This window comes from Rhinopithecus bieti, unplaced genomic scaffold (genome assembly GCF_001698545.2).
Source record: "Rhinopithecus bieti isolate Rb0 unplaced genomic scaffold, ASM169854v2 scaffold_22745, whole genome shotgun sequence".
Taxonomy (NCBI): domain Eukaryota; kingdom Metazoa; phylum Chordata; class Mammalia; order Primates; family Cercopithecidae; genus Rhinopithecus; species Rhinopithecus bieti.
The window spans coordinates 1131532-1155088 of record NW_016810815.1 but is presented as its reverse complement, the minus strand read 5'-3'; the positions used below and the strand labels follow the sequence as shown (position 1 = coordinate 1155088).

The 23557-nt window shown below is 45.2% G+C and overlaps 1 protein-coding gene across 14 annotated transcripts in view; it reads left to right on the top strand.

Annotated features, from left to right (window-relative positions):
• Positions 1 to 23557, top strand: part of RALGPS1 (Ral GEF with PH domain and SH3 binding motif 1) — a 311271-nt gene that overhangs the window by 90375 nt on the left and 197339 nt on the right. Inside the window, exon 1 of one of the 14 annotated variants that reach the window (XM_017892866.1) lies at positions 863 to 920. The exons of the other annotated variants lie outside the window; for them this stretch is intronic. Within the exon in view, the coding sequence (XP_017748355.1) occupies positions 882 to 920 (39 nt within the window). The 5' untranslated portion in view covers positions 863 to 881. Of the gene's footprint in view, positions 1 to 862; positions 921 to 23557 lie in introns of those variants that run through there. 14 annotated transcript variants of the gene reach the window in all.

The following is a 23557-nucleotide window of genomic DNA, read 5'->3' as shown; positions in this document are numbered from 1 at the left end:
GGCACTGTAGGCATCACTGTTTCTAACATACACATTGGATACCTCATCACTGTGGGCTGTTTAGCTCATCGCACCTCTTCCAGCTTCCCCCTGGACGACTCTTTGTTCCTCCCTCATGCTTTATCATGGATTGTCCCTGGGATCATCCATCTCCCTTTACTGTACAGAGCGGTTCAGATTCCCCAGCGCCTGTGGCCCAACACACATCCTCCAATCCATCAAGGGGACCAGCAGGTCAGAGCGCCCTCCACCTAACAGGACCACCTTTCCTTGAAGTTTGTGGGTATAAGTAACCCCTTTTAGCAGGGAAAGGATCTGATTTCATTGTTAATGGTCACAGAGATCTTTATTTATCCTAGATCTTTGATCTAGGCCCTAGGAGATGAGTCGGTGGGTGAAATCTGCTGAAGGGGTTGTGAGCCTGGATTTTGGCCTATCTAGGTTGAATCTTGGGCCTTCCCACTCACTGTTCTGTGGCCTTGGGCAATTTGCCTCACTTTTTTGAATCTCTGAGCCTAAGAGTCTAGGCTGGTGTTTCTCTTCTTTAAAGCTACCACCATCTACTTTATGCCTTAGAAAAAATGTCCCCAGCATACCTGTGAGATGGAATACTGTCTTAGCCTTTGCCCTTCCCACTTTCTTGAAGGTTAAGCCCACAGTCCTGGGTTTGTTGATGTTTAACTGCTAACTTCGCTGGAGGGAGGCAGGGAAGCAAAGTTGCACACCAGGAATGTCGACAGAGATAGAATTCCACAGAATTGGAAACTGTGCCCCTGGATCTATGTTTCTTGGCTCCTGACTCTTCCAAGGAGGTCCCTGGTTTCCTATTTGTTTCCATTTTCCCCAAGAGAGGAGCTTTCCCTTTCCTTCTTTGGGCCACCATGCTGAAGGGCTGTGAGAGTAGAACAGTGGGAGACCAGGTGAGTCTGGCAAGCCACCTTGACCAAACAAGGAATTTGGCCATCCTCACGGGGCGGTGTCATGGAGGCTAGAGGTGGGGAGAGGCTGGAGCCAGAGCCTGGACACCTGGCCAGGCTCTACTTGTTCATCTCTCTCCTCTTTGTCCTTCTTCATTGCTTTCTCCTGCCTCCCCTGACTTCCTCGGACTGTATTAAGGTGGCTGCCCTACAGCTCCTGAGTCCCTTTTTCTCAGGGACTGATTCACTTTTTCTCCCTCCATCTAGCTTCCAAATTCATATACAAGGAATTTATTAATTGCCTGGAGGGTTCAGATTCATGTCATTCAAAATAACTGCCTGGATTCCACCCCTGGCTGGGGTTAAGGGCAAGGTACCATTCCCAGAGATGTGGGAATGGTTGAGAGCCGAGCACTCTCAAGATACCAGGAATGGGCGCCATTGTCCATCACCGTCCGCTTGTCCTAATACAGCATTTGCCTCTTGGGGCCCTTCTGGCTCTGAGAGCCCTGTCTGCTTTCATCAGTGCCTTTCGTGTTCATATTGGGCTGGCTTCTGAGCAGAGGCCAAGAACATAGCAGCAGGGCTGGTGGGCTGGCAGCCCACGGAGGAGTCAGGGAATGAGTGATGGCTCCTGCTAATTGATGACCTCAAAATCATCCATGTCAGTGCAGCCTTTAGTTGTACATGACTTGGGTCAGATGTGGGGACACTTGGCCATTAGGAAGTAAGCTTTACATAGCTATTCGGGGTTAAGAAAGATTCCCCTTATGAGAGAGCTCATTCTACATTTTTGTAACTCTTGCTTTGGTCTCTGATGTGCTGACTGTTTGTGGGATAAAGTCTGCCTCTGGAGAGTCCCATATGTCCGTGCTCCATCTGGGTCTTTTGGGTTCTGTGGAGGCTCCCCGAGACCTCCTCTGGGCTGGAAGGAGTCCTAGAGCTACTTCCTCTCTGTGGCCAGGCCAGGGGCTGTATCTTGGCTGGGCAATGAGGGGGTTTGCCCTAGTGGCTGGAGATGCATAGGGTGTTCCTAGACCGAGAGCCCACCACCCCCCAGCCTGCCTTGTTTATTTATTTATTTTATCATTATTATTATTAGTATTATTTTTTGAGATGGAGTTTTGCTCTTGTTGTCCAGGCTGTAGTGCAGTGGCGTGACCTTGCCTCACTGGAATCACTGCCTTCTGGGTTCAAGAGATTCTCCTGCCTCTGCCTCCCAAGTAGCTGGGATTACAGGTGCCTGCCACCATGCCTGGCTAATTTTTTGTATTTTTAGTGGAGATGGAGTTTTACCATGTTGGCCAGGCCAGTCTCAAACTCCTGACCTCAGGCGATCTGTCCGCCTCAGACTCCCATAGTGCTGGGATTATAGGCGTGAGCCACTGTGCCTGGCCAAGAGCCCGTTTTTTTTGGAAGTGCACTTCCTTGGAACTCCTAGAATTCAGTAGGGTATATTAGACAAATTATATGTCTAACTAGAAAAAGTGCATTTTAAAAGCTTTATTTATATCTGGATGATATTTTAATAGCCATCTTAGTGACTTCTAACTAGGTTTGTACCTATATTTGACTGAGATAGGTTTACTCTCCCTCCCACCCTAAGAAGTTTAAAAAATAAATACTTTTATAGGATCATAGGATTTTACATGCCAAGATTTAGGCTGAAAATCAGAGCATAAAAATTGATTTGTATGTAACAGGAAGATTAATAGGCAGTTCCTCCTCCCATCCCCTGTCCCCCGTCTTGCAGAGTGGTCCTGGCAGCCCCTGCCTGCCTGTAAATACTTGGGTTTGCCTCATTGGCAGGTCAGCATGGGGCAGGAAGAAGCCAGATTATTTTATGATCCATAAATGCAAGCACCAGACATGCTCCGAAATTCATTAGTGTTTACTTGTCATTACAAATAGCCTGTGTTGTTTGCCTTCCGACTAGACGGGCAGACAGTCAGGGCCCAATTGCAGGGTGTGGAGGGCCCTGAAACCCTGTCTCTCTTGGGAAATGAGAGTTTAAAGCAAAGTTCTAATTTATGGCTGGAGATTGTTTCTTTCTTCTGAGTGTAGGTATTGAGGGTGTGAATCTTTAGATTCAGACTGGCTTTTTCTTCAGTGGAAAATATGAAGTTCTTAGATAAAACCTCATAAAATAAGTAGTCATCCCTTGTTTGTTTTGTTTATTTCCCCCTTTTGAATTACAGATAAACTTTTTAAGCAGGGAAAGCCCCTCAAAATGTTATGCCCAGATACTTCCCTGGGCAGCAGATTTTGTACCATCTCCCCCTGAGCCTGCCCGCTTTACAGAGAACAGCCCTGTATCTCGGCCACCCTTCCCTCCTCTTGGACCTGGAGCACCCAGGGCTTGGGCTATGGCCAGCCCCTAACTGTAGCCCCCTTGGTCCATTTCAGACCCGGGTGACACCACGAGGTGATTGTGAGACTGTGGAAGCCCCTAAGCCGCTGCCGTTCTGATGTGGAGGTGGTCAGGATGGGCTAAGCTGTCTCAGCTGCACGTGTGCTGAAGCCGAGACTAAGGCAGCCCTTGGAGGCTGAGTGGCATCTGGGGGAAGGCTGGTGTGCAAGGGGCCAGATGTCTGAGGTTTCTGAGTGGAATTGTAGATCTGAATGTAATTAGAGGATAGTTCTTCCAAATGATCTTCATGTGGGGCTGGCTTAGGCATTCCTGGGGCCTGCTTGGGATGGTGATTTCATGCCTATCAATCACTCAGTTGTTCAGCACTTACTGACCAGGCACATACCATGTGTGAGACCCCCTACCTGGTATTTCAGGGAACTCGGAGATGAATGAGGAATCCCTGGTCTAATGGGAAAGGTAAGAAATTTACCTAAATAATTGCAAGGGGTTCACTAAAGAGGACAAAGTGCTATCTGGAAGGGGAGCCAATTCTTCCAGGTAGGACAACACACAAAGCATCCTGGCGGAGCTCCCATTGTGGTCTGGAGAATTGGTATAATTTGGACACAAGATAGGGAGAAATGGCATTTCTGGTACCAGGAACAGCTTGAACACAGGTAAGGCAGTTGGGAAGAAAGTGGCCATGTACAGGGACCAGTGAGGAGATTAGTTTGATCTAAAGCAAAGGTGAAGGGCCTTGTGAGGAGTAAGACTGGAGAATAGAGTGGTCTGTGTTCACTATGGCCTTGGTTCTATGGGCACTGGCAGAGCAAGTGTTCTTTGGGAGCTGTACTTCCTTCAAGAAGCTGAACAGATGGAAACCAAAGTCCTACAGGTGCCATAGTCACAGCATGCCCCAATCCAAACTTGATTCTTTCCCCAGAATCCCACTGTGGTACCCACCCCTGGAATGACATGCCTGCCCACCCAGTCAGGCCAGAAGCATGGTGTCTGTCATTGACGCCCCCTCTCTCTCCCACAGTCTCTGCTCCCAGTCAGTGCCCACTCCCTATCTCCCCTTCTTCCACCTGTCTGTCCCAAGTGCTACCTCTCAACTTTGGCACTTAATTTCCAGCGGGCATCTCTATACCCATGTCTGCCCCATCCCACTCTGTTGCCCACTCTGTGGTTTTAAATCTCTGTCCACATCACTGAGCCTCTTCAACATCTCCAGTGGTTTCCCCAGTGCCTCTGGGTGATTCCACATCTCTAAGGGAGGCGTGCAGGTAGGAATGACTTATCCTTTTCTCCCAGCCCTCCTCTGGCCTCCTGACTCACTCTCTGATTCACCTCCTCTGGCCTCCCCACAGGTCCTTGAACCTACCTCCAGGCCTGTGCATTTTCTGCTCTCTGCCTGGCATGCTAGTCCCCCCACTTCAGCTAAGCCAGCCCTTCTTATACTCCCTGACTGCACTCTGAACTTGTCCTTATGCATTTAGCAACATGTTCATAATTGATGTCTGTCTTCTCCACTGGAAGCCAAGCATGCCTTGTCACTGCTGTGTCCTCCCAAGCTTTGCACAGTGCTGGTCACAGAGGACACACTCCATGAAGACTGACGGGTATTACTAATTAAAGAATGCTGGTGACAGAGCTGGGGAGCTAAGGCAAACACAACAGTCTGGGCCTGAGGTTGGGAACACTGCCATGGTCTTGCTTCCAGCCTTAAAAAGGGGGTTTCACACCATTGAAGGCTAGTGGCTCAAATGTCCAAAAGGTTTTCTCATACTTTTAAGTATCCCTGTATAGATCAAACATTGGAAAGTTGTTTTTCCTTTGAACCTTTTAGAAGAGGGAACTTTCCTGAAAGAGCCATTCCTCTTGGTCTGTGTGCACACTAGCCATCTGTAGCCAACATCAGACAGTACAAATGCCAGAACAGCCCAGCACCCCATAAGATGTTCCACTGCATAGCCATTGCTGGAATTTATCAAATTCTGGCATTGTTTCCAGGAATCCTACTCTGTCTAGAGACTTCAAGCTGCTTGTGATCAAAAAGCGAGTTACTGGGATTGGGGAGAAGACTCTTTGGCTGTGAAATGTTGAATGAAATTATTATCTTGATGAATGGAGACTTACCCTGTGGTCCCTCTTGCAGTCTACCTTGCTCCATACTGAATCTGGCCCAACACTGCAGGGAGCCCTGGGGGTTGGGGGTGTGACCTTAGAGCTGAGACAGCCTTCAGTCCCTGTGCAGCCTCTAGGCACATCATTTTTTACAGCCCCCATCCCCTACCTCATCAGCCTTTTCTAAGTGATGTCTGTCCACTCTCTGGTCTTCTGTGTGGTTATCTTACATCATACCTGGGACCTTTGCTTATTAAGAGGTCAGGCTCTGGAGTCTGCCATTTACTACCTGGATAAACTTGCATAGTTATTTAATCTCTGTGAGCCACAGTCTTGTCATCCATCAAATGAAATACTAAAATCTGCTTTATGTTCTGGTTTTGAGACTTAAATAAAGTAGATTTAAGCCCCATTATATAGTACCTAGAATGTAGGAAAGATGCAGTAACTTATAGTTCTCTTCCTTTCCTGTCTTTTTATTCCTTTTATAACCCCTGTGGTGCCATTCACTTTGTAGATAGTCAATATTATTAAAAATGTTGGTAGAAAATCATGGTAACAGTGCCTCCCCAGGCTGACAGCACTGTGGTTAAGAGCCTGGACTTTGGAGTGCAGACCTGGATATGAATTCCACTTTGTCACTTATTTGTTACAATGACTTTAGGCAAGTTAATTATCCTCTCTGAATCTCAATCTTAGTTATGTGTAACCTGGGGGCCATAATAGCCCCTCCTTATGGTGTCATTGTTAAAAAATTAAGGGGCATAATGTGAGAAAAGTATTTTGCCTGACTTACAGTGCTTGACATACAGTAAGCAAACTGTTAGCTGATGTTATTATTGTTTAGTATTATTATTCTCAGCCTGGGAACAGGACTGGGAACAGATCTTGAAGGACCCTGTTCGCCTCCCAAAGTGAGGAGGAGCTGGGGGACCTGGCGGTTGGTTATCTCAGTGTGTTCCTGATGCATTCTCATCCTGCCTGGTGAGATGTGGGGCTACACGGTTTGGGTCTCAGCCTCCCCCAGATGGGTCCCAGGTGTAAGATGGCCTAGGCTGCCTCTTTGGTATCTGACCGTCTGGTCGTGTCTGCTCCTGACCTGCAAACCTTCAGAGACAGCTTTTTCTTGGGAACATGGAAAACATGTGGGACACTTCATGTATGCCACCCATTTGTTCCCCTCTTATCCCAAGTTCTTTTCCTGCCCTGGACATCACACCCCTCCCTCCCTGCCGCATGTGCAGGCATTTCTCACACCACGTTTCCACCTCCAAAAGATGCACCTGACCCACCTGGGATTCAACCCTTCTGCCCCTGAATGCCTTTCTCTTTCTTCTCCTTTTTTCTTTTCTTTCTTTCATCCTTTCCTTTCTTCCCTTTCTTCTCTTCTCCTTTTTCCTTCTCTCTTCTCGCCGTCTCTTTTTCTGGAACCTGAGTTTTCCATTTGCATTTTTTTTCTGTTCATCTGCTCCCATCTGTTCCCAGCCTCCCTCTTTCCCTGCCACCCCACTGTTTCCTGTCTCCTGCCACACCAGATTGTCTTGTCCAATTTATCCCTGTACAACGGTGCAGTGCCTAGAAGCCCCCACCCCTTCTTGACTGTCTCTCTCGGACTCAACCTCTCCATTTGCCCTCGAAACACTGAGAGAAAGGAAAGTGCTGCAGTTGCTTAGTCTCCAGGGGCAGGTCTCCAATGCCAGATATATGGCCCCTGCTTCTCTGAGGCTCACAGAATGGAGACCTGGGAGGATCTCAAAGACTATCCAGTGCTGCTATATTTTACAGAGAGAAACCTGAACTCCTGCAGTGGGACGGGCTGACTTTAAGTCACAGAGGGGGTTTAGGACACATCTCAGATTAGAACCCAGAACTCCTGATTTAGGAAGTCCTCATAAAAATATAAAATTGCCAATGTGAGCTGCATGCATCTTGTAGTCTTTTTTTGTATTTATTTCATTCTACCTATAACCCGAGGCCTCTAACAGTTGCAGCTGGATCTACTTAACCCATTAATGACAAGCCCTACCTGCTTTTGCAGGAGTGAGGCATGGAGGTGGGGACAGACTTCAGACAGTGGAGATACAAACAACCTAGGTCAGTCATATGCAGTCTCATCATCTGTTCCGTCTTCCTACTTGTCCTGGGCTGACCTTGCCCTCTGGTTCTTAGCTGCCTGCCTTGACTCCAGCCTCACTCCAGCCCTTATTGATGGGGCTTCATGGTTTGTCTTTGGTTCTCCTACCTTGATCCCTCCTTTTCAAGAAGTATACCTTATATTTCAGTGTCATGTCTTTTTACATCAGTTAGAGCTGTGTTGTCTTAATATGGTGGCTGCCCTATGTGGCTGTTGAGCATTTGAAATGTCATTACTTCAAATTGAGATGTTCTGTAAATACTAAATAAAGACCAGATTTCAAAGACTTACTACAAAAAAGGAAAGTATCTCCTTAATAATTTGTTACATTTTCTATTGATTACATTTTGAAAAGATAATATCTTGGATATACAGTCATGTGTCACTTAAAGATGGGATGCGTCCTGAGAAATGCATCATTAGACAATTTTGCCCTTGTGTGAACACCATATCGTGGACTTACACAAACCTAGATGGCATAGCCTACTATACATTTAGGTGATAAGGCATAGCCTCTTGCTCCTGGGCTGCAAACCTGTACAGAGAGAGTACACTGAGTAATGTAGGCAAGTGTAATACAGTAGTAAGTATCTCTGTAGCTAAACATAGTTAAACATAGAAAAGGTGCAATAAAAATGTAATGTAAAAGATAAAAATGGTATACCTATATAGGACACTTACCATGGATAGAGCTTCCAAGACTAGAAGTTGTTCTGGGAGGGTCAGTGGTGAGTGAATGTATAGGCCTAGGACATTACTGTAATACACAACTATAGACTTTATAAATGCTGTATATGTAGGCTATATGAAATCTGTAAAAAATGTTCTTCAATAATAAATTAACCTTAGCGTACTGTAACTTTTTTACTTTACACACTTTAAAAAAATCTTTTTGACTCTTTTGTAATAACACTTAGCTTAAAACACACATTGTTCAGCTGTACAAAATATTTTCTTTTTTAATATCCTTATTCTGTAAGATTTTTTGTATTTTAAAATTATTTTTTCTACTTTTTCATCTTTTTTATTAAGAACTAAAACACAGACACACACATTAGCCTAGGTCTACTCAGGGTCAGAATCGTAAATATCACTGTCTTCCACCTCCACATCTTGTCCCACTGGGAGGTTTTCAGGGATGGTAATACACATGGAGCTGTCATCTCCTATAATAATGCCTTCTTCTGGCTGGGCACGGTGGCTCACACCTGTAATCCCCGCACTTTGGGAGGCCGAGCCGGGTGGATCACCTGAGGTCGGGAGTTTGAGACCAGCCTGACCAACATGGTGAAACCCCGTCTCTACTAAAAAATACGAAAACTTAGCTGGGCATATTGGTATGCCTGTAATCCCAGCTATTCGGGAGGCTGAGGCAGGATAATTACTTGAACCTGGGAGGCGGAGGTTGCAGTGACCCGAGATTGCGCCATTGCACTCCAGCCTGAGTGAAAACAAGACTCTGTCTCAAAAAAAATAAAACAAAACAAAACCCAAACCAACCAACCAAACAAAATAATGCCTTCTTCTGGAAGGACCTGCCTGAGGCTATTTTATAGTTAACTTTTTAAAAAAAGCAGAAGGAGTACATTCTAAAATTAACAGTGGGCTGGGCGCAGTGGCTCACGCCTGTAATCCCAACACTTTGGGAGGCCAAGGCAGGTGGATCACTTGAGGTCAGGAGATACCAGCCTGGTGAACACGGTGAAATCCCATCTCTACTGAAAATGCAGAAATTAGCTGAGCGTGGTGGCATGTGCCTAGAGTCCCAGCTACTCAGAGGCTGAGGCACAAGAATCGCTTGAACCTGGGAGGCGAAGGTTGCAGTGAGCTGAGTTCGTGCTGCTGCACTCCAGCCTGGGTGACAGACTCCTTCTCAAAAAATAATAATAACAACAATGAAAAGTATAGCAAATACATAAACCAGTAACAGTCATTTATTATCAAGTATTATGTACTGTATATAATTGTATGTGCTGTACCTTTGTATGACTGGTAGCACAGTAGATTTGTTTATACCAGCATCACCACAAACACTTGAGTACAGTACTGAGTTGTGTTACAACCTTTCTGTGACTACAACATCACTAGGTGATAGGAATTTTTAGCTCCATTATAATCTTATGGGACCACTGTTGTATATGTGGTCTGTTGTTGACCAAAACGTCCTTCTGCAGTACATGACTATATTGAGTTAAATAAAATAAATTGTCAAAATTAATTTTACCCATTTCTTTTTCCTTTTTTAAAACATGGCATTTGAGAATTTAAAATGTGTGGATTACATTATATTTCTGTTGGACATCGCTGGGTTATAGCCTCAGAGGCCTTTCTCAACCAGGATTTCATGAGAGAATTAACCTAGTGCCTGAAGGTCCGTTGTATGTAATAAATGTACCATCTCAGGAGAGTTAAACAGTCACTCAAATCATTTTCTGTGCTCTGTGGTTCAGATAAGAAACCTAGATGAGAAAGGCTGTAGCACCTGTTGTTACTCTTTTTTCCGTTGTTGCATGCATTTACTGTTCATTATTTATTTTAGTTTAGTTTAGTTTAGTTTAGTTTAGTTTAGTTTAGTTTTGAGATGGAGTTTTGCTGTGTCACCCAGGCTGGAGTGCAGTGGCGCAATCTTGGCTCACTGCAAGCTCCGCCTCCCGGGTTCATGCCATTCTTTCTCAGCCTCCTGAGTAGCTGTGACTACAGGTGCCTGCCACCATGCCTGGCTAATTTTTTGTATTTTTAGTAGAGACAGGGTTTCACCATGTTAGCCAGGATGGTCTCGATCTCCTGACCTCGTGATCCACCCACCTCGGCCTCCCAAAATGCTGAGATTACATGTGTGAGCCACCACATCCGGCTGCTGTTCATTATTTTTTATTGCTTACTAATATTCTATTGTATAAATGTACTACAACTTGTCTGTCCATTCTGCTGTTTGACATTTGTGTTTCTGGGTTGAGGCTGTTATTTCTTTTCAACTTTGATTTTAAGTTGAAGGGTGCATGTGCAGGGCATGCAGGTTTGTTACACAGGTAAATGTGTGTCATGGGGGTTTGGTTGTTTAGAATTTCAATTCAAATTCCTGTAGTGTTTCTCTCAATCGTATAATGAGGGCTGTTGGTTTGAGACAGATACTACTAAGCTTCTAAATTGTTTTTCTCTTTTTTAAAATCTTGAATGTTACATTTTGCCAGTTACCATTTCAGTATCTATTGGGAGGATCATATCACTTTTTTATCTTGGAATTATCAATATGCTTGTTTGATTATGAACATTAGCTGATTCCTATATTTCTTAGCCAAATTTGTTAAATTTGGGGATTTTTTTCCATCACTTTTTGTGCCCTGGTATAAATTATTTGCTGTCAGTATTATGTATTCTTCAAAAGCCAGAGAGAACTCACTGGTAAAGCCATGTGGTCCTGGAATCTTTGGGTTAACTTTTTTCATTTCTTGCAGAGTTTTTAGCTATTCATCAAATATAGAAAAGTTTCAGTTAGAAATAGAAGGCAGTGTGAAGATTAGGTTAGAGCCTGCACCTTCCTGTGAAGCAGGTACTTCCAGAAATTTCATTTTGTGTTCCCAGCAATGGTCAGGATGACCCTGCAGCACATGAGGATCAACATTAAGAAAGATTGAGCTGTGCTGAGAAACATGAATTGCAATGAGAAAAGTGAGCAACAAGTTAGAGATTGCAGAAAACCAAAGTAATAAATTAAGGGACAAACTACAATTTTCTTGTGAAACTCAGAGCAAAAGCAAAGGAAGGTGAATGTGATGAATTGTTTCTAGGAGATGTCATGTGTGTATGTCGCAGGAATTCTAAAAAGGAAGGGTGGGCAGATGTGAGAAAATGTAATGGATTAAGAACAAAAGCAGATTATAAAACCACAGCTATAGTATGAGCTCAGTTGAGAGCGAGTGTGTGTGCATGTGTGTGCCCCTGCACCTGTGAGTGTGGGCATAGCCACCCTCCTGGCCATGGATGTGCTCTGTGGCTGAGGGTCCAGGCTCCAAAGGCCACAGGCCTGGGTTTAGTCCTGGCTCTCATATTGAACACATATGAGAATTTGAGCAAACTGTTGAACTTCTCCAGCTTCGCCTCTGTTTCTTCATCTGTAAAATGGGGCAATAATAGTACCTATCTCATAGGGGTGTTGTAACCTATAGTTCCAGCTGCTTGGGAGGTTCAGGCAGAAGGATTGCTTAAGCCCAGGAGTTTAAGACCAGCCTAAGCAATATAATAAGACCCTGCCAGCCAGGCTTGGTGGTTCATGGTTGTAATCCCAGCACTTTGCGAGGCCGAGGCAAGTGGATCACTTGAGGTCAAGAGTTCGAGACCAGCCTGGCCAACATGGTGAAACCCCATGTCTACTAAAATACAAAATTAGCTGGGCATGGTGGTGGGCACCTGTAATCCCAGTTACTCAGGAGGCTGAGGCAGGAGAATTGCTTGAACCCTGGAAGCGGAGGTTGTAGTGAGCCGAGATCGCACCACTGCACTCCAGCCTGGGCAACAGAGGGAGACTCTGTCTCAAAAAAAAAAAAAAAAAAAGGCATTCAGATTTTTAAAAAAAGTTATTCATTGGGCTTTCTGTATTGTGCAGGTTTTCTGTAATGAACATGTATTAGGTCCCTAGTAAAACAAAAAGCAAAGTTTTTTTTTTTTTTTTTTTTTTTTTTTAAAGAGAACATCTGAATGATGTATTTGGAAAAAAAACACTTCCCAAGAATATGGAGAAAGGGAATTGAACATAGTTCCCAGTGTAAGAGTGGAATGAACATGTGGCCCTGTGGGCCTAGCCCTGGTTTGTTAATCTTGTGAGCAGAGCTGCTGGCAGCTGCTCTCAGTCTGCTAATTGGGCTCTTTCTCTGTCACGTGGATGGGAGAATGCTCGCAGGGTTGCAGTTGGCTGCTGCCCTGCATTGACAGCTGGTTCTAATTGTGCAGAGCTACGTAGTACTAGGACTGGAGAGGGAAGGTTTTGGGAAATTTGCATCATCTTCCTGACCCTAAGTCTACCTGTTTTCCAAGCAGATGGTAGCTTGAGGATTTGATGAAACAGTAGTGACTGTAAATGAGTTGTTATTCTATAGAAACTAGTATGACCTGAAAGCTGAGAAAGATGAATTACTTCTGCTTATTCAGCGAGTACATATATGTGTATACCGACTTCACGGGAGGCACCATTTTTTCCACAGTGATCCTTTCACCCTCTTGTGATTTGTCTAGCCAGGGGTTCTGGGGCCTTAGGAGGCCCTCATGTTCATTTTCCACAGCCCACCCTGCCTCCTCTCTTTCTCCATACACACAGCCCTTAGCAGGTATCTATTTCAAATTACCAAAGTGAGTTGCTCTCAAGTAAGAAAATGCAAATATCCCATGCAGTTACCAAACTTGATTCTAGTATAGAAGGTGCTTAAAGGTTTTGGGCCCTCTCTGCCATGCTCTCCTTCATGGCATCAGGGCAATACAGCCTACCAAACACTCCACATGAGGGTTTGGGGAGCCACCTCTGCCCAGTCCCTACGTTTTCCCATCCCGCGCAGAAAAAAAAAAACAATTCCACTCTTTGCCTTCCCTTAAGGCTGGGACCTGGCCTCCCACCCCTGTCCTGTCTCACTGTTTCTCCTCCCACTCCTCCCCAGGCTCCTTCTGCTCCAGCCATGGGCTACCTTGCTGTTCTCAGATATCCCATGGTGTTCCTGACTCAGGGTTTTGACCCGTGCACTTCACTTCTGCCTGGGACCCTCCTCCCCTAGATACCTGCAGAGCCTGCTCCCTCACCTCGTTCCTGTCTCTACTCCATGCCAGCTTATCAGACAGACCTGCTGAGGCTTCCCCTCCAAATATTCCTACCTTCATCCTCATTCATACTTTTTCACAGGATTTATCATCTGACTTATTACGATTTCTTTAAAATCTCTCTCCGTCTGTAGAAGGTAAGCACCATGAAAGTAAGAGCATGTTTGTTCACTGCTGCATTTCCTAAAACATACTTTAATTTTGATGAATAAATGAATGTAGATGTTGCTTTATAAACTGCCAATCACTGTTGTCTCTTCCTTTTTCTCTTCCTTTCTCCTTTATCCTTTCGTATCAACCCTTTCCCTTCTTCAAACACCATCATCATCATCATCATCATCATCATCATCATCACCGTCATCATCCAAGAAAGAACTAAAGATACCTCAGTCCACTGGCAGTTCCCAGAAGGCTTGGACCTAGGCAGTGTCTATTAGGACTGCAACCTTGAGAAATAAAGCAGGAAAGTCCTGTTGTCCTTTGTGGCCTTGAATTGTGGTAATTTATGTTCCTGTCTTTCCCTGCTTTGAGCAGACACGAAGCTCAAGATGTGGTCTGACTCACCGTGGAACCTTTCCAGCAGTCCTGGCACTTAGATGGCTCTCTCTCCTTCCTTTCCCACTTGCCCTTAATCCCTTTATTCCTCCTTCTCCTCCTCCCTTCTTTTCTTCAATTTTTCTTCGTCTTTCCTCACTTCCTTGCTCTTTTTGTCTTTCTCTCCTTCCTGTTTTTCTTTCATGTTTCACTGCAGCTGGTCTTGTTCCAGGGAGGGCTTGTGACAGTGCCTAGCAGTGAGTTCCCCACCAGCCGTGAGCTTTTCTGACTCCCTCAGTGTGAACACTCCCTCCCTCTGCTACCAGGGGACCTGTGTGCACTTGATTCTAGCCTTAACAGCTCTCCTATAGGACAGGTGTGTTTCCTTAAGGTCCAGCTGGTCATGATTTTCACATGATTACTCCATCAAAAAGTACAGAAACAGGGCTGGGCGCGGTGGCTCACGTCTGTAATCCCGGCACTTTGGGAGGCTGAGGTGGGCGGATCATCTGACATCAGGATTTGGAGACTAGCCTGGCCAACATGGCAAAACCCCGTCTCTACTAAAAATACAAAAATTAGCCAGGCATGGTGGCGAGCGCCTATAATCCCAGCTACTCGGGAAGCTGAGGCAGAAGAATTGCTTGAACCTGGGAGGCGGAGGTTGCAGTAAGCTGAGATCACACCACTGCCCTCCAGCCTGGGTGACAGAGCGAGACTCTGTGTCAAAAAAAAAAAAAGGTACAGAAGCACCTAGTGGTCATGTGAAAACTGCTTGTTATTTATAAATGTTGACACTGATAGGTTATAAGCAGGTTGTGATTTTATAAAAATTTGGCATATTTTAGAGTATTTACTCAACTTCAAAATTTAATTTTTATGAGGTTTACAATGTGTAATGTCATCCACTAAAAATTATTTTTTTCAAAGTAATCTTGTACATGATAATCGAATAGTACAGGAAGGCTGATGAAGGAAAACCTTCACCTCAGTTCCCTCCCCAAAGGTAAACTCTGTTTTTTCTACTGGTTACTTTTGGAATTTTATTTGGCACACCAAAGCCTGAATTTCTTGTTTCACCAGCTCTGTATGGTATCTTGTGACCGCTCACTTCCTATGCTTTCCCTCCAGTTCTCTACTGCCCACCTTCTGTTGATGACACTTTCACATTGCCTAATTAATGAGCTTCACCAAACTCATCACACTGTTCCTTAGGTGAACTCTTAAAGCTGAAAACCATCAAACAACACTTATTATCACGGCTACGTAACTGTTCCGCATAGTCAAGCCATGTACTATGCCAGGATTGTGTTTCATTCCCTGGTAACCCTGGGCCATTCAAAAGAGAATATGCCTCACAAGACCTGTAGATTTTTCTTTTCTTTTAATCCATTGATTGCTTGATACTGGGTATGTATTATATTTTGATTTCTGTTATATTTTTAATTGCTTTTATAGTTCCCCAGAGGCTTCCCTTCAGGAGCCCTTTGTCCTACTCCAATTTGAACTAGTTGTTCTCTATTCTTTTGCACAGCTTTGGGACTTCCTTTGCAATTGTCTATGGTTGGACTCTCCTTTTTTTTTTCTTAGTCATATTTATTAAGGTATAATTACATCCAGTAAAAATCACCCATTTTAGTGAACAGTTTGGTGATTTTGAAGAATGAGTGTTCTCATGTGGAGAGCTTGTCTGTCAACCCCAAAAGTTCTCTGTGCCCCTTTGTAGCCAGTTTGCCTCCTGTTCCCAGTCCTTGGCAACCAAGGATCTAATTTCTGTCTCTGTCATGTTTACCTTTTCCAGAATGTCATGTAAGTCAAATCGTAATACTTTCTTGTGTGATTTCTTTCACTTAGTATAAAACTGTTGACACTCATGTACGCTGATGTGTGTGTCACTCTCATTCCTGTTTTTATTGCTGAGTAGTATTGGATTATATGGCTGTACCATGCTTTGTTCATCCCCTCACCAGCTGGTGGAAATCCGGGTTGTTTCTAGTCTAGGGAAATAGAGAATGAAGTTGCCATAAACATGCACATGCAAGTTTTTTGTAGACATATATTGGTATTGGGTAAATACCTACCCAGTGGGATTGCTGGGCCTACCAGTGGGATTGCTAGGGCAGTTGATAAGTGTGTGCCTAACTTGATGGGAAACTGCCCACCTGCTTTCCTAAATGGCTGTTCTGATCCTCCGCAGCACCTGGTGCTGTCACTCGTGTATGCTTTTTGCTATGATTGAACTAGATGTGGTGTCCATTGTCGTTTAGTTTGCATTTCCCTACTGACTAATGACATAGAGCACCTTCCCCTGTGTTTGCTTGCCATCCATGCATCCACCTGGTAAAGTGTCTTTTGTTTACTTTTTTTGGGGGGACAGTCTTCATTCTGTCATCCAGGCTGGAGTGTAGTGGTATGATCATGGCTCACTGCAGCCTCGAACTCCTGGGCTCAAGCAATCCTCCTGCCTCAGCCTCCTGAGTAGCTGAGACTACAGGCAAGCACCACCATGCCTGGCTAAGTGTTTTTTTTTTTTTTTTTTCTAATTTTCTGTAGAGACAGGGTTGCACTATATTGCCCAGGCTGGTTTTAAACTCTTGGGCTCAAGCAATTCTCCTGCCTCTACCTCCCAGAGTGCTGGGATTACAGATGTGGTTTACTTTTTTAAAAAATTGGTATATTCTCTAGAGAGACAGAACTAATAGGATATATATACAAAGGGGAGTTTATTAAGTATTAACTCACATGATCACAGGGTCCCACAATAGGCTGTCTGCAAGCTGAGGAGCAAGGAGAGCCAGTCTGAGTCCCAAAACTGAAGAACTTGGAGTTTGATGTTTGAGGGCAGGAAGCATCCAGCATGGGAGAAAGATGTAGACTGGGAGGGTAGGCCAGTCTAGTCTTTTCACATTTTTTCTGCCTGCTTTATATTTTAGCCGCATTGGCAGCTGATTAAATGGTGCCCACCCAGTTTAAGGGTGGGTCTGCCTTTCCCAGCCCACTGACTGAAATGTGAATCTCCTTTGGCAACACCCTCACAGACACACCCAGGATCAATACTTTGCATCCTTCAATCCAATCAAGTTGTCACTCAGTATTAACCATCACAGTTGGGTTGTTTGACTTCTTATTGTTGAGTTACAACAGTTCTTTATATTTTATATACAAGTCTTTTTTCTATCAGATATTTGTTTTACAAAATGTTTTTTCAGTCTGTTGCATTTCATTTTCTTAACAGTGTCTAAGTACGTTAGAGGGTTTTTTCTAAGTTTTTGTCTCTGTTTCTTCCAAAGTAATTGTCATTTATTACTTTGGTTTTCCTTCCGTTCTGTTGGCTTAACTCATATGACTGGTGGCTTGTAGGTGTTGTGATTTTTTCCCCTGGCTTTTCTCCTGAGGGAAGTCTGCCTGGGAGAGCCAAGTGGCCTGGGCAAGAAACAGCAGGTTGCCCGCACTGCAGGATGACAGGGTGGGGACTGGCGCGCAGGGTGCAGTTTTCTGTCAGCAAAAGGAGGCGACCTTTATTCTGGGGGTTCCAGCATGGAAGCCTTTAATTCTCCCATCCTGCTTTTTGCCTGGAGGTGGATGCTAGCAGGCAGCAGGTGGGGGTGCTGGCTGAGACAGTGTCCAGTACACTGACCTTTCATTTGTCCCCTGTTTATTGTTCCTTAATGACTCTGAGGCAGGAGCCTCTCTGAGGTCCCCCAAGGCAGCCTGTCTTCACCACCTCTGTAGCCCCTTCCTGGCATAGTCTAGCTTGAGACTTTCTGTTTTCATTTAATCAAAATCCATGCTGATCTCCAGTAATGTGTTGAAATCTCTCATTTGATGAGGGTAGTAGTGCCATCCACTCCGTTCTCATTCCTAGTTTAGGTTTATCTTTTACTTCTGTGCTCTGTCAGAGGGGTTTTGGGAGTGATGTTAGGCAAATGTGTATGTCAGGTGTCATTTGAACATGCCACCCATTTTGAACTTAATATGGCACCAGTTGTAGGTGGTTTTGGGTTTGTCATAGACACAGATGATGGAATCAGCTTCTCGCTTTTGAAACCTGTTTTTAATAATGGACTAACTTTATTGTTCTCTCACATATTTGATTCATGGTCTCATTAAGGGTTATAGAAAAATGATATTTGATTGTGTTTACTGTGAAATATATACAAATACAAGCATTTATATTTTGTTAATAACTATTAGGATCTGCTGGAACTGCAGATTTTACCGAGGGGAGAACTAGTGGTACTGGATGTGACCCCCCACCCACCAGTGGGCTTCCCTGAAACAGACCAGATGAGTATTCTCCCCAATTAGCATATCCATAAACTATGGCGCATTTGCTGCCTAAAAGAACCAAGAAGCTTCTTTGCTTCCCTTAGCTTGCTTTGTAATCTCAGATTGTTCTGAGTTCTCACTTTTCTGACACCATGTAGAGCGTGGGCTCTGGAATCAGACTGAGGTTTGAATCCCAGTTCCAGCACTTACTAGCCGTGTGACCTTAGACATGTGGCAATCTCTCTGAGTCTCATAGTCTCATCCATCAAGTGGTACCTATCTCATCGTCTTGTTTGTGGATCCAGTAAGTTATGGCATGTAAGTCCCCTAGCCCAGAGTCTAGCAGGCCATTTTAACAGTCAGTAAACACTGATTCTATATATCCCTAAGTCTCCACCCCTGGAGGAGCTCCCTGTATGTCTGTGGACATTTTGACTCTGGATCCTACTATCCCTTTTGTCTTTTAAGCACTGCCTGTGTTGCCAGAGGCACTGTGCCCTATTCTGGCCATGGCAGCCTGATTCCTGGGCTGGCCCTGACTCAGGTGTGGTGCTCTCAGAAGCCTGCCCAGGTTCTGCTTTGGTCTGTTCCTTCATGTCACCCAGTTCTCCTCTAGGCTGGGAGCCTGCTGGAGCCCCGGCTGTGGCCTGCAGCTCTGTTCTGGCTATGGTGAGAATGGGCTCCCACCACTTCTACCATCCACTACCTGTGTGGTCTGGATAAATTAATTTACCTGCTTGTTACATATTTTTTCATTTAGAAATTGGAGGTCAGAGCAGTCGTATCCACTGTGAGGGTTCTGTGAGGATAAAATGAGATGGTCTCTGTGGAGTGTGTAGCACACGTCCTGGCACAATGTAGGTGCTCAGTAAATCTTGCTGGTGCTTCCTTCTGGCTAGGCCTTGGCTCTCATCCTGGCACCATTGGAGTCCTAGTGTCCAGGGACTGCTGTCCTGTGTGCCTCCTCCATCTGATTCCAGGGGCTCTCCTGGCTTGGATTTTTAACCGCTGCACCCACTGCTCAGCACTGCCTTTCCTTGTGAGCATTATTTAATTTAATAAGCACGTTAAAAACATTACAATGTGCCATTTTTTTCTAAGCACTTTGCAAATATCGGCCCATTTAATTCCTATAACTACCTTACAAAGGAGGTGCTATTATTAATGCCATTTTTCAGATGCAGAAAGTCAGGCACTGAGAGTTTAAGTGACTTGTCCAGGGTCACACAGCCAGGGAATCAGCCCTGGTCCATGTAAGTCCTTAACTACTATATGCTGTGGCCTCTTTTTTGTGACCCTTGTGCCCTCAGAGCTCACTTCTGAGACCAGAGCCAGCCCCTCTGCCAGATCCCAGGTGGGGAGCTTTCATGGAATTCAGTTACTCCTGCTTGGGCCTCTAGACCCCCGACTTTCACACGAGGAAGGTGTGGACATCATGCACCTTTGCTACTGCCACAGCAGTCAGTATATGTAGTCTCCCGGGGTGAACTATATAGATAGAGAAGAACGTAGACTCCTTGTGGGTGATACGGCATGGAGGTCCCTGAAGGACACGCCAGCCACTCTCTATTATTTGCCCATCTCCTTAGCCCATTCTTAACTCTGTCACAAGAGTCTAAGCCCTGAATGCCTTACTCCCCAGTCAGACCCACTCTGGTCAGGTCCCCAAAACTGGCACTGTCTCCCTGACTGTCTTACTGGGTCACCTATCTCCTAGGGTCACCTGTCTCCTAGGGTCACCTGTCTCCTAGGGTCACCCATCTCCTAGGGTCACCCGTCTCCTAGGGTCACCCATCTCCTAGGGTCACCCATCTCCTAGGGTCACCTGTCTCCTAGGGTCACCCGTCTCCTAAGGTCGCCTATCTTCTAGGGTGTTTTAGAACTCCTTTGGCTAGGTGTGTAATTGTCCCACCGGTTCTTCTGAAGATGATTTATAGAAGCAAATCTGGCAGGTCTTTCCTGTTGTTTTTTTTTTAATCCCCTTCCTGTGAGAGGGTGGGATGGGAAGAATGGGAGAAAAATGGAGGGAGGAGGAAGAAGAAAGCCATCGAGCACAGTGGTGATGTGCTGTTGGCTGGTGCCAGCCTGGCAGTGGTCCTGAGTCTGTTGTAGGGACTCGCCCTTGAGGCAATGCGTTTTCCATGTGGACACATTTGATGAATGTGATTTGGAGATGACTGCAGTGAGAGGCACACGTGGAAGGGCCATGTGCTGACGCCAGCTTCCTATGGCCTAATGGCCTAGATGCTGTGGGGGTCTTCAGAGAGGACTTGTCACCACTCCCCAGGTCTCCTCTCCCAAGGCCTTACCTGGTGGACTCCAGACACGGTCAGGGTTGGGCCTTTCTCAGCCCACCTCAAGGCATCTGACTCCCAGACCCCTAAGCACAAAACCGGCAGCTAGTGGAGTGAGCCTCATGGTGGTGTGGCCCGGAGCAGCTTTGCAGGGGCAGCTGAAACCAGTGTTGATTCTTGCTTTCACCTAGGAATGCTTACAGGTGGGGGTATTAAGACTAAGTTGTTTTTTGCACAGTTGGGGATTATTTCCACAGTGTCTTTGTGATAAACATTCTTCTTTGATTGTCAGAGTGAATGTCTAAATGAATTTTTTGTTATGTGTTTTTTATTTAAGGCAGCCAGTCAGATACCCTTTTGGTTTTGGGCCCACTGATTTTCAGTTGTCTCTGGGATGCCAAAGAAGGTGTGGCCAGGAGGTACCTCAGGAGAGAAACTTGGGCTGGACACAGACATGTAGTTGAAACCACAACAGTCGGTATGTGTGATCTTCTAGGGAGAAATATAGAAGAATGTAGAAGATGACCTTGGACAAGTTGAGGTGGAGATTGTGTCAGAAAAGAAAAGAGCAGCTGGAAAATAAGACTAAGAATGAGGGGCCCAAAAGGTGGGGAAACAACAGGAGAATGCAGTGAGCAGAGGCAAGACAGAGGACAACAAATACGGCCGGGGTCAGGAGCGGCCGGTGAAGGGGCACTGATTTCCTAGTTGGGAAGTTGTCTTAGGGGAAGGAACAGTTACAGGGGAGCAGAAGCAGGGAAGGCAGGTAGGAGAGGGGAATGAGTTTAAGTCGTTCTCTTGTGAGGGAGAAAAGTAGCAGGAGCTGGAGGGGACGGGGTCTGGGAGAGGTGTTTTTTATTGTTATTAATATTAATTGGAGAAGCTTAATGCATGTTAAAATGCTAGCAGGAAGGAGAAATTGGAGAGGAAGAGGTGGAAGGTACAGGGATGACAGCATCAGAGTAAGGTCTCTAAGAAGGCAGAGGGATGGGATGGGGCAGGAAGAGAGCGAAAGAAGCCCCTCTTTCATTAAAGCCAGAAGGAGGGAGAGGATGCAAGGATGTTTAAGTTTGGTGGCAGGAAGTTTTCCTCTCATAGTGTCTGTTTTTCCCTGATGAGCCTGAGGAACACCGTGGTGACAGGAGGAAGGTCTCAGCAGCACCTGGCAAAGGACTGCACAAGCTCTTAGTCCCCTCACCTTCAGTCAGCTCAGCCATGAAGTCAGGGCCAGGGACCGCCTGGGCAAGATGTGGGCCTCAGCGCCCATGGGAAGGGCTGTGCGACAGTCCCTGGGCAGCTCAGTGGCTCACTACAGACACAGAGCTACCAGGGCTGTACTGGGCTCATCCCAAACCCTGGTCTCCCTTCTAGAATTAGCCTTCTCTCCTCTGGTCAATTTTAACTAAATTACACTCAAGTTCCACAGTGTGGACCTTTTTTAGGCATTAGTGACTGGAAGAGTTTTGTTCTATTACTTCACATTTTCCTAAACCCACTTAACACAGATGGAATCTCTTGTAATCCTGTAAGGCCAAACACGGAAGAGGAACTGCACCAAAGCGGTAAGGCCCAGTACTTGTTTTAGCACAGATAGAATGGTCTTATTTCTTTTGACACTGATAAATCTTCTGTGCTGAATTTGGGGGTTCTTCACACTGAGGAGTGCTCATGCTTTATTCATTCAACAGAGGCTGCTTGAGCATCTGCTCTCAGCCAGGCCCTGTGCCCCGCATGTCACCTCCCTTGTCAGGCTCTGCCTTCTTCAGTCTCCATCACAATTCTATGGGGTTAGCTACAGCATCTTCCTATTTAGTACTGAAGGACCTGATGCCAAGAAAGGTGATTTGTCTGGAGTTTCCCAGGAAATAAGTGACAAGATCTGGGATTCAGAGTGAGATATTTGGCTCAAAATCCTTTACTCCTTGCATTTTATCAAAGTACTTCTCAAACATAATGTTTTACTCTGCTGATGTGTTAATTTTAAATATTACATGCATTCCAGTGCAAAAGGTTCCTTAGGAAATTGTCAAAACCCAATAACTCCACATAGAGTTTTTGAATTAGGGTCTTAGAAATGTTCAAACCAAGTAAATTTAGGGAAGATGTGTTAAGTACCAACTTTGATTCTTGCCTGCATGATATCAGCAAAATGAAAGAGAAATAATAATAGATTTTGTGAATAATTCAAGACAGTAAAGAGAGTATGGTGTGGGAAAAAGAAGACGTTTGGCATTCAGGCTGAGTCTGAATACCGCCTTGTTGCTTAACAGCAAGGAGGTTGCTTAACCTCCCTGGGAGGAGGAAGGCAGGTGACCTTTATCAAGTACCTGTCACATGCTAGGTGCTTTGCATGTCTTAATCTCATTTAATTGTTATAATGAGCTTCACAGATAAGTATAGTATCATACCCACCTTAAGATGAGAAACTAGACGTTCTGAGAAGATAAGCATCGTGTAGCTGGTGTATGGCCAGCCAGGATCTGACCCTAGGATCCACTCTTCTCCCTTTCCGGATGTTGTCTGAAGTTATTACAGTGTGGAAATAAGACCACAGAGTCTGGATTAAATTCATGCATGCGCATGCTTGCACGCATGCGTGTGTGCAAACACACACACACGAATTCTGCTATTTATTCAAAAATTTAGGAAAAATACAAAGGGAGCAGTTATCAGCTAGAAATTGGGCAACAACTGTGCCTCAGTCCTGAAACATCAGTTTTATGAGTAGGGTTTTATATTTGATTATAAAACCTATACTTTTCCAGGACTGGCTTTGTGATCCACTGGTGAGAAAGGCCTTTGTCTTCACAAACAAACTTTAAAAGGGCAATAATGGCCGGGCGCGGTGGCTCAAGCCTGTAATCCCAGCACTTTGGGAGGCCGAGACGGGCGGATCACAAGGTCAGGAGATCGAGACCATCCTGGCTAACACGGTGAAACCCCGTCTCTACTAAAATACAAAACTAGCCGGGCGAGGTGGCGGGCGCCTGTAGTCCCAGCTACTCGGGAGGCTGAGGCAGGAGAATGGCGTAAACCCGGGAGGCGGAGCTTGCAGTGAGCTGAGATCCGCCCACTGCACTCCAGTCCGGGTGACAGAGTGAGACCCCGCCTCAAAAAAAAAAAAAAA